Source organism: Salmo salar, chromosome ssa20 (assembly GCF_905237065.1).
Source record: "Salmo salar chromosome ssa20, Ssal_v3.1, whole genome shotgun sequence".
NCBI lineage: Eukaryota > Metazoa > Chordata > Actinopteri > Salmoniformes > Salmonidae > Salmo > Salmo salar.
This window is the reverse complement of record NC_059461.1, coordinates 37558993-37577472: the sequence shown is the minus strand read 5'-3', so window position 1 is coordinate 37577472 and position 18480 is coordinate 37558993. Positions and strand designations below refer to the sequence as shown.

At 41.5% G+C, this 18480-nt stretch overlaps 1 protein-coding gene and 1 long non-coding RNA gene across 5 annotated transcripts in view; one reads left to right on the top strand and one right to left on the bottom strand.

Annotated features, from left to right (window-relative positions):
- The window catches only part of LOC106580537 (NMDA receptor synaptonuclear signaling and neuronal migration factor), a 61155-nt gene extending 60215 nt beyond the window's left edge, over positions 1-940 (top strand). For all 4 annotated transcript variants that reach the window (XM_014161724.2, XM_014161723.2, XM_014161721.2 and 1 more), the window contains one exon: positions 676-940. In XM_014161724.2, coding sequence (XP_014017199.1) covers positions 676-773 — 98 coding nt within the window. In that variant the 3' untranslated portion in view covers positions 774-940. The remainder of the gene's footprint in view (positions 1-675) is intronic.
- LOC106580538 (uncharacterized) lies at positions 838-17755 on the bottom strand. Its single transcript, XR_001322903.2, has 3 exons — positions 17621-17755; positions 13312-13382; positions 838-1040 (listed from the first exon to the last, which is right to left on the bottom strand). It is a non-coding gene; the product is annotated as an uncharacterized lncRNA (long non-coding RNA).
- Positions 17756-18480: the final 725 nt, after the last annotated feature.

Sequence of the window (18480 nt, the reverse complement as noted above, 5' to 3'; positions counted from 1 at the left end):
TCATTTCTCTGGCAACAGCTCTGTTGAACAATCCTCCAGTCAGCATGCCAATTGCACTCTCCCTCAAAAGTAAAGACATCTGTGGAATTGTGTTGTGTGACAAATCTCCACATTTTAGAGTGGCCTTTTATTGTCCCCAGCACAAGGGGCACCTGTGTAATGATCATGCTGTTTAATCAGCTTCATGATATGACCCACCTGTCAGGTGGATGGATTATCTTGGCAAAGGAGAAATGCTCACTAACAGGGATGTAAACAAATTTGTGCACAACATTTGAGAGAAATAAGCCTTTTGTGCGTATGGAACATTTCTGGGGTCTTTTATTTCAGCTCATGAAACATGGGACCAACACTTTACATAATGCATTTATATTTTTGTTCATTATAATTATCTCCACTGAGTGTTTTCCTCTCTTCTATCGACCCATGAGGCCCCTCTATCTCTCCACCGCTCTCTCTCTCTTTCTTGTCTTCTTTCATCAACTCCAACAGTACATAAACACTTGTATTTCAATCGACACTATATTTCAATCAACGTTTGAGAGTAACTATTTGGGTAGAGAAAAACGTTAATTATTTTCCTTTATGTAAAAAGATTAGCAGGTGGAGAGGTGAAGAAAAATGTATCTGTACTTATCCATTTCCCCTCGATCCCCCACCCCCCTCCCCCCGTAGGCAAGGAGATGATCGAGATGTACTTTGACTTCCGTCTATTCCGCCTGTGGAAAACCCGCCAGCACTCCAAGATGCTCGAATATGATGACCTTTTGTGACACTGCTCACCTCTGACCTTTGTCAGGCTATTGGCTGTGTATCTCATCACCGATAGCCTATGGTGACGGCTTTCCTTGAGAGGTCCTGGACGGGAGCGCTCTGTTGAAGAGGTGGACGACAGGCTTCAGGTAGTTTTGCTCACTGAGGAGGCTTCGATCCTCTGCTCTCAGACCAAGTGCAGTAGCAATTACTGTCAGGAGGTGAACTGTATATTTCCCCCCATCCATTTTCACTGTCTCAACCAAATGCCTCTACTGACAGAGAACCTGTGAGGGAGAGAAGGTAAAAGAGAGAAGTTGAGAGATCATCCTTTAGCCTCTGTGTCAAGAGACACAAAATAGAGCTAGATTTGGAGCTCGGGAGCCAAGCAAGTCTTCTTTAAATTAGTCATAGAGAGAGATGCAGCAGCTGCAGGGAAGAGAAACTCGGTGAAAAGGGAGAAGAGATGGTGAAAGATTTTCTCCCTTACCTACATTTCAGTTGTGTGAACTAGGAGGTACATGGATGAAAGCTTTTTTTTCTTCATAAAAGTATGTAGATGTCCCTTAGGATGGAAATGTATTTCTAAAGTGTGTTGGTTGTTTTCAGAGCTTTAGAGAATAGATTTCCATTATCTAGACATCTATACAAATAGAAGAGAGAGTATACCAATAATTCAAAGTATATATACATAACACAGCTTTTATTTTTAACTACCTGTATTGGTATTTCTTATGGACTGTTTGAATTGAATAACTCAGGGTTACTGCTATCCCTCGTTTATTACTTGGCAGCGGTTGTCTCCTCACCGTCATGACAGAATAAGACGGAGATGTCTGTCGGCTACTTCCGATCCTCAACACCCAGCCTCTGTGTCGACACATAGAGTCTGAGATTTTACAGTGGTTGTCAGGGAAACCATTTATGTCTGACTGTGCACATGTTTGTGTGTGAACGAGGGAGGTTGTTTTATAGATACGATTTTTCATAGACTAGGTCAATTGTAGCTTAAGGGCTCAATTTAATCCGTATCGCGCTATAGCGCGATTGAAATTTAAAGGCAGTGTTCTCGGGTTCACAGAGACTGCATTCACGGCACACGCTGCATATGTCAGCTCAATCGGAAATTACCTTTACTATAGCGCTGAATTTCAGCGATACGGATTGAATCGAGCCATAATACTCATTACGCATTCATTAGTGACACTCTGAACTACGGACACGCGCTTTTCTTTCTTGTAGTTCACACCCAGGGACTGATACCCTTATGCTGTGACCCTTCTGTCTTACTCTGCATTACATTGTTAACTAAACATAACTGTTATCATGAGGTTTATGGAAAGTGTACAAGACTTAGCCTAGATGACTTGTGTCACACTGATTTTGGTAAAAGTTATTATCTTTATATCTACAGTATATTTACTAATATTTAACTTGTATTGCTGCTTCATTTACTCTCTGTCCTGTATGTGTTTTACTTTATGCTTGTATGATGTATTCCCGAGGCGCAATAGCACAAACCAAAATGACTGGAATCATATCTACAGATGTAGTATCTTAATTTGATCACCCTGTTACAGGATATTGAAAACTTGTAGTGTATTTGAGGTTTAAAAAAAGGCTTCATAAATCTGTCATTTCCACATTGAAAATTAAGACTTTATTTTCCCTTTCAAAAAATGTATCAACCCCTAAAAAAATTAATTATAATCCACATACTATTTCAAATGTCCTGTTGCTGTAGGATGTATTTCCTGCTGTAGCAAACTGGCTCAAATGAATCCTACATCTGTAATACGCTGCTCCCTTCCTGTGAAAACACTTTTGTTCTGATTAGATTGACAAATTGGATAGTGATAATTCCTTCTCCTTCCTACCTAAAAACTTTGTCTGTGTCCCAAATGGCACCCTATTCTGATATCAAACCAACCTCTCAGTATTCTTATCATCCACTTCCTTTGTATTGTGCTATTGAGTCTTAACTAATGGGCTTCCTGTCCAGCCTATGATACAAATCAGCAGTGACTCAGTATATGTCATATACACACGCAGGGCAGTTCTGTGGAGCCTGTAATGATTACTTTCCAACCATTGCTTGTGCTCAAGTGGCAGAATAACACAATTTAAGGAAGATTTTCACATTTCCTCGTTAAACTGTTCCACCAGAGCAAATAAGCTAATGTGTTTGCTGCTCCGTGTGTGTGTGTGTGTGTGTGTGTGTGTGTGTGTGTGTGTGTGTGTGTGTGCGTGTGCGTGCGTGCGTGCGTGCGTGCGTGCGTGTGTGTGTGCGTGCATGCGGGTTGTGGCACTGAGCTGTGGATTCGTGTGGACATTCTGAATACGGAGAGAGAGAAAAGAGAGAGGCCCTTTTCTTTATATTCCTTGACCACTTTTACTTGTATTCATTAATGATGGTACATAGTGTACACTTCTAATAACTCTCTGTTCAACTTCCTAGAATGAGTGATGCACACCATGTATTTTACTCACTGGTGAAGTCATTTTAACATGGGGTATTGTATATCTACTCACTTCTCTGTTTGATGTGTACCTTTACAAAACTGTTCATTTGTGTTGTGTGACACACCAAGGATACAAACCCTATATCCTGTAGCAATAGACTTCGTAACATTTCCTATACTGTTATTAGAAAATGTGTTTTGCCTTGTTTTGGTCCCAACTGGACACTGTCCCTAAGGCACAGCAATCTCCAACATTACTCACTTTGATATTGAAGTAGAGAGAGAGTTACAGAGAGAGAGAGCGAGGCAGTGACATATACAGCGTAGCATTACCTTACATACATTTGATATGTGAGGTACAATGCTATAGTAGATGAGGATGTGTGCATCTTGCTCCACAGACAGTAACCTACTGTGTGTGGTCTTAGACACCCTACAGTAGCTGGCCTTCCCCTTCCTCCTCTCCTCAGAGTCTTCACTGGTACATGTCTTTAAGGCAAACCCAGGGAGAGATTAGGTTTAAGAATTACCAATACATTAGTTGTAACTGTATCAAAAGACATCCAATGGGCAATATTTTATGCCTGTGTTTTAACGCAGATAGGATTGTAATGGTAAATGGAAATACAGTTAATTGAGTACAATGAATCAATTGAGAACAGTGAAATACAGTAAATTAAATCATTGATGTATGGTTATGCTTTAAGATATGGTTTATATCCAAGAGATAAAATATGATTTTCACCCTGGAGATCCTAAGGCTATTTGAGGATGATTTGATACCAATGTGCCAGCAGAAGAGGAAGAGGAGGAGCAAAACACATAATATGTGGGATGTGTCCCAAATGGTATATGGACTCCAGGAAAGCTAAGAAGAGTACTTTACTGTACGAAGGTTATCAAAATCTCTTTTGTGAGTTGGCACACTAGAAGTGATTTGGGATGGTAGTTAAGATGTCAGGCATGGATAGATATTAAAACTTTACAATTGCAACAAAAGAGACATGAATGAGAAGTTTTGTCTTATTCAGATGAGGGCTAGTGTCTGTGTCCCAAATGGCAACCTATTCCCTATTTAGTGCACTACTTTTGACCAGAGCCCATAGGGCGATATTGAAAAGTCGTGCACTCAGTGGGGAATGCAGTCACTGTAATGTATTATACTGGAGCCAGACCCAGCAACGCGTGCACTGACTGCTCATCGTGGTTTGACTTCTCATCCTGGCCAATGAAGCAGCCATTTCCATTTCTCTAAGGAGCAATATAATTACACAAATCAAGACATCCATCTTCAACACCTCACAAGTTCTATTAATACAAAATGAAACCTTCTGTCATCACCAATAAGAAAATAAGACATATCCATGAACTTACATCCTATTTTTAATTGATGAGTTTATACCACATTGATTCTGCTGCCACTTTATCTAGAGAGATTATATGCATCCCAAATGGCACAACATTCCCAATATATTGCATTACTTTTGACCAGAGCCCTCTGGGGAAAAGGGTGTGATTTGGGACTCAGCCGTTGCTTGGTTCGCTGCTCTCTGCCCTCTGCTCTGTGTTGGGGAAGCTGATTTGAGTTTTGATGATTGATTGATTGATTGATGCAGCTCTGATTGCTCTGACGCCTCGTGTTGGGAAGTGATTGTATTTTGGGACGAGGGGGGCGCACAACGCTCTCATATTGTCTGTCTTAACTTTCTTCAAAGTCATGTATGGGCCGGTGCATTGCATTTTCAGTAGATCTGTGTAGCATCCTACAATTCAAAGAGAGATCTTAGCAGTGATAACTATTACTACTGTAAATCTTTAGTCAGGTTGAATCTCTAAATGTCTTGATAAAAGTATTGTTTAATATGATAATTATCATAGTGATAATTATTGATGTCTCTGGTGATTTTGATACTAGGATACAAAAGGAACTACACTGGGTAGTGTACTTTTAGCCGTTCAGTGCATTCGGAGAGTATTCAGACCTCTTGACTTTTTCCACATGTTGTACGTTACAGCTTTATTCTAAAATATATATAAAAATATATTAAATATATATAAAAAAAAATATATATATATATATATATATATATATATATATATATATATAAATCGTTTAGCAGTCGAATCACAATACCCCATAATGACAAATCAAAAATAGGTTTTTATAATATAGAAATATTTTATTTACGTAAGTATTCAGAACCTTTGCTATGAGACTCGAAATTAAGCTCAGGTGCATCCTGTTTCCATTGATCCTCCTTGAGATGTTTCTACAACTTGATTTGAGTTCACCTGTGGTAAATTAAATTGATTGAACATGATTTGTAAAGGCACACACCTGTCTATAGGTCCCACAGTTGACAGTGCATGTCAGAGCAAAAACCCATGTCACAAGGTCGAAGGAATTGTCCGTAAAGCTCCAAGACAGGATTTTGTCGAGGCACAAATCTGGGGAAGGGTACCAAAAATGTCTGCAGCATTGAAGGTACCCAAGAACACAGCGGCCTCCATGATTCTTAAATGGAAGAAGTTTGGAACCACCAAGACTCTTCCTAGAGCTGGCCACCCACCCAAACTGAGCATTCGGGGGAGAAGGGCCTTGGTCAGGGAGGTGACCAAGAACCCGATGGTCACTCTGACAGAGCTCTAGATTTCCTCTGTGGAGATGGGAGAACCTTCCAGAAGGACAACCATCTCTGCAGCACTCCACCAATCAGGCCTTTATGGCCAGATGGAAGCCACTCCTCAGTAAAAGGCACATGATAGCCCGCTTGGAGTTTGCCAAAAGGCACCTAAAAACTCTCAGACCGGGAGAAACAAGATTCTCTGGTCTGATGAAACGAAAATTGAACTCTTTGGCCTGAATGCCAAGTGTCACGTCTGGAGGAAACCTGGCACCATCCCTAAGGTGTAGCATGGTGGTGGCAGTATCATGTTTTTCAGCGGCAGGGACTGGGAGACTAGTCAGGATCAAGGCAAAGATGAATGGAGCAAAGTACAGAGAGATCATCGATGAAAATCTGCTCCAGAGTGCTCAGGATCTCCGACTGGGCCGACGGTTCACCTTCCAACAGGACAACAACCCTAAGCACACAGCCAAGACAACGCAGGAGTGGCTTCAGAACAAGTCTCTGAATGTCCTTGAGTGTTCCAACCAGAGCCCGGACTTGAACCCGATCGAGCATCTCTGGAGAGACCTGAAAATAGCTGTGCAGTAACGCTCCCCATCCAACCTGACACAGCTTCAGAGGATCTGCTGAGAAGAATGGAGAAACTCCCCAAATACAGGTGTGCCAAGCTTGTAGCATCATACCCAAGAAGACTCGATGCTGTAATCGCTGCCAAAGGTGCTTCAACAAAGTACTGAGTAAAGGGTCTAAAACATATGTAAATATGATATTTCAGTTTTTTATTTCTAATAATTTAGAAAAATGTCAAACTGTTTTTTCTTTTTTATTATGGGGTTTTGTGTGTACATTGATTAGAAAAACAACATAAATGTAATACATTTTAGAATTAAGGCTGTAATGTAACAAAATGTGGAAAAAGTCAAGGGGTCTGACTACTTTTCCCGAAGGCACTGTATATCATGAGAATTTAGTAGATTTTTTTTTCTTCCCTTGCTGTAACTGAACTAACATTACAAGCAGTACAGTATGTTTCACATTGTACAACAATGGTACTAACGAGTATAAATGTTTTCAAAGTGTTTTTTTTCACCCAGTAAAAAAATTCTCTAATTCTAATCAAGTTGTGTCTTCATTATTTCTATATTGCCATGAAACACATGAGGGAGGGAAGGACAGGTCTGGGGAGGGAGGGAAGGAGAGGTCTGGAGAGGGAGGGAGGGAGAGGTCTGGGGAGGGAGGGAAGGAGAGGTCTGGGGAGGGAGGGAGAGGTCTGGGGAGGGAGGGAAGGAGAGGTCTGGAGAGGGAGGGAAGGAGAGATCTGGGGAGGGAGGGAAGGACAGGTCTGGAGAGGGAGGGAGGGAAAGGTCTGGGGAGGGAGGGAAGGAGAGGTCTGGGGAGGGAGGGAAGGAGAGGTCTGGGGAGGGAGGGAAGGAGAGGTCTGGGGAGGGAGGGAGGGAAAAGGAGGAGAAAGATCACAAAGGCAAAAACCTGCACAAACTGCCAAAATGTTTTATTTTCTAAGCTTTTTCTGGTTTAGAGATGGGGAATAAGTGGTACAATGATCGGTAACCATAGCAGTTACTCCACTATTTGCCTCTCCACCTGTACAACCCCATGGTTGATAAACTATCTTTACTCTGACACACACACAGAGACACACACAATCCCAATCTCTTACACACATCTCACACTCTCTGGCTGGTCTTCAGCTGGTGCTTATAGGTTGTCAGCTCATAGGAGATGTACTAAAGTGTGTATTTTCATGGAGCGGTGGTTGTTACAGCAGGCAGTAAATAATTGAAGGGACCAACACCGCAAAACAACAAAGTGGTGCTGAGCACACAGGATTGGTTTGCTGGCTGGCTGGCTGAGAGAGAGAGGGAGAGAGAGTGCTCTTGAAAATGCGTGTGTATGTGCCTGCGTGTGTGTATGTGCCTGTGTACGTGCATGCATGTCTCAGAGTGGAGTGAAGAATGGCTTTTACAAGCATTTTTACAGGTGGACTTTTACAGCAGGTGTGTCTCCCAAGTAGTAGGTTTCACTGGGCATGAACAGGCTGTACAAATGAGGGCCAGTAAGAGCTGTGATCTATCTCCACACCACCCTATGACAGGCTGACACACTCAGAGGAGCCAGACTGTGTCCCTTTCAACCCTTCCCCTACCGCTGTCTCCACTGATGAAGGGTGCTATACTCCACACTACACAGCATACTGCCTCTCCCCCCTGGCCCCTGCTCTGCCAAGGGCACAGCGTCATTGCACTTCCCTCATAGGATGCGCCCCACATGGCACCCTATTCCCAACAGTATATAGTACACTACTTTTGACCAGGGCACATAGAGCTCTAATTAAGTAATGCACAATATAGGGGAAAGACTGCCATTTGGGACACACACTGGGGAGCAGACCCTCCTGGTTCACTTCACTACTCTTCACACCTCACAAGGCTTTTCTGTTCCTGTTAAACCCTTAAATCTTAGAAAGGAACTATAAATCATAGTCCTCCTCCTACACAGTGATTTTCATTTCTTTTTTCAGCACAGGACTTCTTTGCCATTTCCGCACAACCAATTTATCACCACCATCTTAAAATCATTATCCAACAGTGGCGGTCAGTGCCGTTTAAGATGAGGGAGGATTATAACAACAAAAAATGAGGAGCGTGGCCTTATTTATATTACAGCATATTGGATGACTGTCATTCATATTCCATTCACCCAGTTCAATGTAACATTGATAGGTTTAGGCTACTACTGTACATGAGGTTGTTACAACCTAGCCGACAAATGAAGGTTTACAACGTAGGTGCGCAGGTCGAGAGAAATTAGCGTAATCAAGGTGACAGACAGTGACGCATTCAATACCACCTTGCACCCTCTGCATCTAGCTGATCTAAGTTGTAATTGTCCAACATTTGCAAACAAGAGTTTCTATTGGACAAATTCAGGTATGTTTATCACCGTTTTTTTCAACAGAATTGGTGTAATGAATACATGCAATCACAGAACTCAGCAGCATATAAACTGCATGATCACTTTGCTCGTTGTGTATATAATTCCTTCTTGTTTCTACGCTCTTTCCTCCTCTCACCTTTTCCCTTCACTTGTGGACTTCAGTGCACAATACAACAGCTGTCTGTGACCAGGCAAAAAAAACCTTCCAAGCCAAATTTTCATAACATAACTGCTAACCGCTACACACAGCCTACATAATTTTCACCATATTAACGTCATAGTCAATATACTAGAACTAATGCGTTAGTAAACCTGCTAAAATCATGCAGTACAGTGTACAACAAGCAGTTTAGCAGTTACACCTGTGAGCCCCTGTGGCAATACATTAATAAAACCTAAAGCTTACCTTGACTTGGAAGAGTTCCAGTGTTAGATAGCCAAAGCCAGCTAGCTAACATAACATCCCTCTCTGTTTGAGCCAGGTGTTTAAGTAGGCTAAATTACCTAGCTGCATTCGCTAGCTAAGTAAGTGAAAGTATAAAAATATATACAATGGATTCGGAAAGTGTTCAGACCCCTTGACTTTTTCCACATTTTGTTACATTACAGCCTTATTCTAAAATGGATTCAATTATATTTTTCAATCTACATAAAATACCCCATAATGACAAAGCATATATTTATATTTGAGTCATTTAGCAGACGCTCTTATCCAAAGCAAAAAAGGTTTTTAGAAATGTTTGCAAATTTATTACAAATTAAAAACTGAAATGTCACATTTACGTAAGTATTCAGACCCTTTACTCAGTACTTTGTTGAAGCACCTTTGGCAGCGATTACAGCCTCAATTCTTCTTGGGTATGACACTACAAGCTTGGCACACCTGTATTTTGGGAGTTTCTCCCATTCTTCTCTGCAGATCCTCTCAAGCTCGGTCAGGCTGCACAGCTATTTTCAGGTCTGTCCAGAGATGTTCAATCTGGTTCAAGTCCGGACTTTGGCTGGACCACTCAAGGACATTCAGAGACTTGTTCCGAAGCCACTCCTGCATTGTCTTGGCTGTGTGCTTAGGGTCGTTATTTGGTGACGTAAATATATTTAGTACAGTTTTATCTAAAAAGGATAGCTTTTTAATGTTTCACTGTTTTTTTAAATGAAATTCACTGAGGAGGATGGTCCTCCCCTTCATCCTCTGAGGAGCCTCCACTGTTATCAAATATTCTAAAGATTAGATTAAGAATCTCATTGGTTTGTTTCCTTGGTTAGCATTGAAGATTATTACAATCAGAACTAATTCAATTACACGAGTAGTTACAAAAATGACTGAATTCGCCGTATCTGAAGGAGTACTTATTATGAGTGTGTTTTCTGCACATTAATAGCATTAGACAGGTTGATATAATTGAAGACGGTTTTGAAAAAATCTCAATACTTCAACTTTTCACCAGCATAACATATTTTGTTTAGGACCTCAACATCGATTTGAGAGACGTACATGAAGGCTGAAATTCCTAAAATATAAATGTACTCTATAGTACCTACCATCAATGCCGAGCTCAATATCCATCCTTCAGCCATATCGAGTATGTATGATGAATGCCTGATGCACCCCAGCACGCATAGGTATGTGTCCCAAATGTATAATGCACTTCTTTTCACCATAGTGGTCTGGTCATAAGTAGTGCACTACTGTATATAGGGAATAGGGTGACATTTGGGACACACTCCATGTTCCACAATCTAGTTACTACCTCTCAGTGGCCTTCCACCCAAATGAGATCCATACCAGCCCTAACTAGTCCTAACCAGCCCTCACTAATCCTAACCAGCCCTCATTAGTCCTAACCAGTTCTAACCAGTCTTAACCAGCCTTCACTAGTCCTCACTAGTCCTAACCAGCCCTCACTAGCCCTAACCAGCCCTCACTAATCCTAACCAGCCCTCATTAGTCCTAACCATCCCTCACTAGTCCTAACCAGCCCCTACTAGTCCTAACCAGCCCTCACTAGTCCTAACCAGCCCTCATTTACCTCCTCACATGATATAGAGGCACACCATCCTGCACTGGCTGGTACATTATGAGCATCAAGAGATTGTCCAGTATACAATACAAGACCTCCATATTTCCCGATGCGTCATCACAGTTCACACACATAGGCTGAGTGTCTTATGTGATATACCCTGCCAGGTATAATTACATAATACACCTGCCAGCACTGAGCACACAGACCAAATCCTGCTAATAAAAGTGGACAGAAATAGAGCAGTGTGTAAGCGAGCAGCACCGTGCACGACTGTGTCCCAAATGGCACCCTATTCCCTATATAGGCTCTATGGGTCCTGGTCAAAAGTAGTACACTATAATAGGGAATAGGGTACCATTTGGGACAAGGTCATACATGGTTCTGCCCGCTTACACAATGCTCTATTTCTGTCCACTTTATTAAGCAGGATTTGGTTTTAGCGTGTTGTCTTGTGAGATTATTCCTGCCAAGGCTGGCAGGGCTGGCTGACAGTCAGGGACCATGGTGCAGGGAGCGCTCAGCTGTGTCTGCCTGCCCAGCGCTGCCCGGCACTGGGCCAAGCATCCGTCTTCATGACTTGGGACAGGGGAGCCCACTCTGCTGCAGCTCCATCCCACAGCTGAGTCCCAAATGTCACCCTATTCCCTATAGAGTTCCCTACTTTTGACCAGAGTCCTGGTCAAAAGTACTGCACTATATAGGTAAAAGGGTGCCATTTGGGATGTAGTCCACCTCCTATTTATTTAACCTTAATTTTGAGAAGGAGTCATGCTGAGACCAAGGTCTCTTTTACAGATGAGCCCTGTATACACGTCAATATACACTATACCAGGGCTCTCCAACCCTGTTCCTGGAGAGCTACTGTCCTTCAGGTTTTTGCTCCACCCCAATCTAGTGCACCTGATTCTAATAATTAGGCGATTGATAAGGTGAATCAGGTTAGCTACAACTGGGGTTGGAGTGAAAACCTACGGAAACAGGGGTGGAGAGTCCTGCAATATACACAGCAATATACAGTCAATATTCAAATCAAATCAAATCAAATGTATTTATATAGCCCTTCGTACATGAGCTGATATCTCAAAGTGCTGTACAGAAACCCACCCCAAAACCCCAAACTGCAAGCAATGCATGTGAAAGAAGCACGGTGGCTAGGAAAACCCCCCTAGGAAAAACTCCCTAGAAAGGCCAAAAACCTAGGAAGAAACCTAGAGAGGAACCAGGCTATGAGGGGTGGCCAGTCCTCTTCTGGCTGTGCAGGGTGGATAATATTCACATCAATACATGAAACAAAACACAATCATAAAAAAAAAAAAAAATGTTCTAGAGTAAAAAGGTCCTCCATCAGCCTTTTGAATTGCCCTAGAGCAGTGGTTACCAACCTTTTCTGAGTCAAGATCACGTTCTGAGCCAAAATGCAAGCCGAGATCTACCGCTCAGATTTTCTTTTAACATGACTTAAAAAACGTAAGCCTACGCAACATTAACCAATTAAAAACAGTTCTGTAGCAATGAGGTTTGTGCAGTAGGCTATTGGCCAATACATTATCACCACATATTGGCTTTGCTTGAATTTCCCTGCCAATGCATTGTCGTTCGGACCGTTTAAAAAATATATAGGGTATATTTCAACATTTGACTAGGCTATAGGATCACACTGGTAATCAATCAGCTGTTGTATTATATGTGAGACACAGCTGAGTGAGCACACATTTAAATAATTCGCTTTCTATTGAAATTTTACTGGGCTGATGGTGCCTGCATCTGAAGGTCAGTCTCACAAATTAATGTTGCTACACCTATGACCAGAGAAAGTGAAATATTCCTCGATATTAAAAAAGATAGCAACAATGCAAGCCTATAGATACACTTTCCTACTCATTCATTACAGCTGCAGTGCTGGTTGTAGTGCGAGTGGAGGTAGGAAGAAAGTGCATTTTATGGCTTATAAAATTTTTGAATACAAAGTGTTGACAGTGCTGAGTAAGAACTTAAATATGAACTCACTCATAAAAACAGCAGCTCTGCTGTATTCGTTGACAGTCTCTCTAGTCATGGTTTTAAACGTTTAGAAATCTCATAGTATCAACTTTGCTGTAGCTTTCTTTTATAACTGCTACGTTACTGCAGACAGGGTCATCTGAGACATCCGATTAGCCAGCAGGAGACCTATAGTGCACTTGATTTGCTTTCTCCGGGCCCACCGGGAAGGAAGAGTTTGTACCTTCAGACACATGAAATGGTTAAAAATGCGAACACTTCGCCTACCCAGCACTCAGGGCAGCTGAATCGGGTGCACCTACCGCCAACAGTGTGAGAGAAATAAAAGAAAATAGGAAAGGAAGGCTTTATAGTTTGTTGTTTTTTACAGAAATATTTGTCAACCTCTTTGTGACCAGTGCCCTAGAGGCACCAATTCGTCCAATTTTAGAGAGCTTTGGAGATTATTCCACAAATAAGGTACAAAAAAACTAAAAGCAGACTTACCTAACTCAGTGGAGATTGAAGGGATCTCCAGCGTTAACCATCCATGAGAACGGTTCTGGAATCTCGTATATCTGTAACAATGAAGTAAGGTCAGGCAGAAGAATATGCAGGAGGGCTTTATAAATCAAAAGAGTTTAATTAATGCATCGATCTATTAGACTTCAAAGAGGGCCAACCTACTTTCACGCTATGATAAAATGTGTCCAATAGATTCAAGACAGTGGTAGCTGCATTCATATTATAAACAATATCACCATAGTCTATAACTGGTATTAATGTCTACTGAATGATTTGTTTTCTGCTATATAATGACAGAATATTCCCTCATACCATTAAAATGGTAATCAGTGGTCGTTTGTGATTGGCTGAATAACCTTGGCTGGGCGGGGTCATATTGTCAACAAAGCACATGACAGCAATATTATGCCAAGTTTTCAAATTACTGGTTGTTTCTTTGGGAAAATGTATAAAGTGATCTGTGCATTTCAACTACAGCATAAATACACCTATTTCACTTCTGCATGTAAGCAGAAGCACCACTGCTTCCCATGCGGCCAAAGTGTGTTCTATTTTTAGAACTACGCACAAACATTGCAGCCAGTAGTGATGAACATTCCGTCTCTTTTCAGTGAGCCGGCTCGTTCGGCTCAGCCCACCAAAAAGAGACGGCTCTTTTGGCTCCCAAACGGCTCTTTAAAAATAAATGTTATGTATTTTTTCAAGTCAAACAGTTTGCGATAGTTTGACTATGATTGGTATTAAAACAATTCTAATTAAATTACTAAATGAAATCATACTCTACCTTAACCACAATGTATTTAAAAATGCATTGGTTTGTTATGAAAAAGAATGCTATTAAACATTTGCATTTAAAGTATGACTTTTTTACGTATATAAACAAAGTACATATAAATCTGACCATTCAAAACGAATGCAAACTGAACAGCATAATAGAATATTGCACCATAATCAAAGAAAAATAAATAACAGAGCTCCTCCAAATAGGATCGGACTTCCATAATGGCATCTGCTGAGGGATTCCTTCGTGCTGTATCCCCAGTTTCTCTCTCATCAAACAGCATCCAAACCGCAGATGTTTGTGGCACTACTGCTGGTGCTTCTGCTCCATCTGACCCCTCTTCTTCCTGTTGCTCTGGTGCCTGAGCCAGTTGACTGCTGGGGCTGTCCCTCCCTGCTGCTGAGGTTATTCTTTGAAGAGCCTCATCAATCGCTCTGGCATCACTGAAGGCTAACTTCTTAAACCTGGGGTCAAGTGCAACAGTTTCTATTTCTATTTATATTCCATTCTATGGAACTTTCTGTCCATTGATGAGCATAGGGTGTCCATCAACTCTGTCACACGTCCTATGGTTACATTTGCTTCTCTCTGGTGTCTGGCTGTGATTCGCTGCAGATCCTTACACAGGAGTATCATTTTTTAGGCTGTCACATAGCTGAAAAGAGAGAACAGTAACTTATTAGTTCAGGTTCATGTTTTGTCTACTGATACTATATTCTCATCTACTGCTCATATACGTATATAAAACGGGATTAAATAATGATGTAGTAATAACTGCTTACTGTACCTCTCTCCACTGATCTCCACAGTGACCTGCTCAAAGGGTTCCAGGACTCTGCACACCTCCTCCACCACCTCCCATTCCTCTTGGGTCAGAGCATCAACAGGTGCATTGACAATGGCCAGGGTAGAGACGATGACATCCTTTGACTCAAGAAACCGCTTCAACATATAAAATGTTGAATTCCACCTTGTAGTGCAGTCTTGTTTAGGCCTCAGCTCAGGCATCCCATCTGGCGTTGTGTAGACTTTCGTTTTTCAGCACCTACTGTGCCCCTGTGGAAGTATTCCACAGCTGCTTTCACTTTGTCCACAGTGGGCTTCATCACCTTCAGAGCATCTCTTACAATCAGGTTGATTGTGTGGGCAAGACATGGATGATGGGTCCATTTTAACATTTTCATGGCTTTGGTTATGTTCGCTGCATTGTCGCTAACACAACAGACCACTTTTCCATCTACTTGCCATTCTCTGGCCACTCTCAACAGTTCCTCTGTCATGTTCTCTGAGGTGTGTCTGTCGCTGAACTCAAAGCAGTCCAGAAGACAGCTAGACATCGAAAAATCTTCAATGAAGTGACATGTAACCGACATGTAAGAAGTGGTTACCCTTGATGTCCAGCAGTCAGTGATAAGGCAAACTGCAGTTGCTTTTTGGACTCTTTCCCACACTGAAGCCTGTGTGCTCTCGTACAGTTGTGGAATAAGTGATTTTGAAAGTGTTTTCCAGCTTGGAATTGTGTACATTGGATTTAGGCTATTGCTATCATTTCTAAAACCTCTGTCCTCCACGATCGAAAATGGCTGGAAATTGGTGGCAATCATTTTAGTCAATGCAATATCAATGTGGCCTTGTTTTGCTACAAACATAGACTTTGGCATAAACTGGTCCATAGAAGACTGCGTTGCTGTGGTTCACAGAGTAGGCCTACTTGACTGAGTGGATACATCTCCATGGGTGGAGGGGCTGGCTCCACCACTATCACTAGCAGGCCCGCTAATTTCTCGAAGCTCCGCTACAGCTAGCTTCACAGTTGGGTGCACAGTTTGCATATGCCGGTGTAGGTTGTGCGTAGAACCAGCTTTATATGAGATTTTGGCAAATTCTACACTGTGCTCTAACATTGTTTACATTATTAAAATGTATCAAAATGCTACTGTGCTTCTGACTCATTTTCCAGCTGTTGTTTTCACAGCTATCCTTCCTCTCTCTCCTCAGCTGCTAAGTGTGTGACTGTGAGTGAGTTGGCTCGGCCCTCCCTCACGCATCTTTGGTTCATTGGTTGACACTGCATGTCTGATTGACAGGAACAGCAGGTGAGGCTGTTAGTCTGAGCACACAGTCAGAATGAAAGTGTGTGCGCTTGAGCATTTAGGCCTATATTATTTAATTATTTTTTTCATTCTTTGAATTAGTTAATTCTATCCATTTAAATCTTTTGATTATTCATATCTTATTTTTTATATTTTTATAAATTGATTTGGCTCTTCTGATATGCGAGCCAGCTCCCAACGTTCACCTACAAGAGCCGGCTCGTGAACGACCCATCACTAGCAGCCAGCTCAAAAGTGTTTCAGCTCAACAGTGTTCCAGCTCAACAGTGTTCCAGCTCAAAAGTGTTTCAGCTCAAAAGTGTTTCAGCTCAACAGTGCATCAAACAGTGACAAACACAAGGAAAACGCAACAAGCACAGATGCGACAAGTAAAATCACATTTTTAAACTGGGGATACCTAGCTAGCATAATGTCACAAGCATGATGAGCTCGCCAGTAAGTTTAGTTACACTTGAAATAGAGTGGTGAGGAGGTGCTCCGTGGACCCTTCGTGTCTGGAAGACATTTATTATAGTCATAGTGCTCTGTAGTGCTGCTATTTCCTTTAGTTTTCTCATGTCAATTAACTAGTGACATTCCTGGATTACTCATTATATTAATAAAGTTTGATTTAATCAACAAATACGTTTTTAATAGTCAATAAAGAAAAGGTCAAGGGTACAAGACTGTGAACATATCTGGCTGTGTTGGAAAAATCACTACATATCCCATCGAGCCAAGCGGGGAGAGGCTGGCCGTTGTCACAGTTCCAACACCAGTCAGAAACGTCCAGCTAACCCTATGCCAATGATGCCGGTGGACCTCGAAACTGAACTTAGATCTGCGTTAAGTAGCAATGATATCCTTCGCCACCGTCATCTTACGAGAGATACCTTGAACCAGTCTTGACTTTTCAACAAAACAATAAAACAATAAACATTTGTATGTTTCTTTCCAGCAAATGTCTTAGTTGTATTATTGTATAACTAGCAAAGGAGTTTTGAAGGTGAGGGTGCCGTATTGATGGAGTATGACAATGAGGACAAAAAATAGCATAATTCAGCTAGCCAGCTAGTTCAGCCAGGGAAAACCAGGGAAATGAGCTTGGGCATAGTGCGCATGTGTGCCCATGCACACTATGCTAACTCAGGAGACAGATTGTAGTTTTTATGCCCTGCTATCAGGAGCTGGCAGCGAAAGGTTTGATTAAACAATTCAGAGACTGAAACTAATAAATCAGATTACTTATATTTAAGGAGAGCAAATCCATATACTGTATAATACAATCCCAAAATCAGCTGTAATTGTCAATCATTAAACAAAGTTTAAAATTAAACCCCGAATACAGAAAATTAATGAAGATTCTTCCAGACACGTTAGACGACTCCTCCTCACAATTGCCTAGTGTCCTACTCACTGAGGTATAATATGAACTGGAGACTGCGTCCAAGATATCCGACGGTCGTTTTCAATGTAATCTACTCATGTTCGCATACGCAGATTCATAGACCGTCTATATCCGGGTTGCATCCGGTTTATACGGACCAACATCACATGCGCACTAGCACTCAGTGCACACAAAGAAGCGCGAGCAATGACAACATCATCACGTCATCCAAAAACATGGCAGACATTGGATGAGTATAAAATTGTAATATCTTTGGCTGTGAGTGTTGGAGAATTCTTACGCAGGGGAAACAAAAACGATGTTGCGAACTGTGCACAGCCACAGAGACAAAAAACATATATTATTATTTTTTGACCAATCACACTTGGGGCACCACCCCTAACGCCCTAATGGACAAGCTGCCATTGATGGTAATAACACTATGATGGACCTAGAGAAAGAGTGATGTACCACAGCATGGACCCCTGGAGAGGAGACTGATGCAGAACAATGAGCCATGCACACTAATACTAGCATTCTGAAAATGTAACTACATTACTACTCTCGCTGTAAATATATCTGCGTTACTACTGTCTCTGTAAATGTAACTTCATTACTACTCTCTCCGTAAATGTAACTACATTACTACTCTCTCTGTAAATGTAACTACATTTCTACTCTCTCTGTAAATGTAACTACATTGGTGCTCTGTAAATGTAACTACATTACTACTCTCTCTGTAAATGTAACTTTGTTACTACTCTCTCTGTAAATGCAACTACATTACTACTCTCTCTGTAAATATAACTACATTACTACTCTCTCCGTAAATGTAACTACATTACTACTCTCTCTGTAAATGTAACTACATTACTACTCTCTCTGTAAAT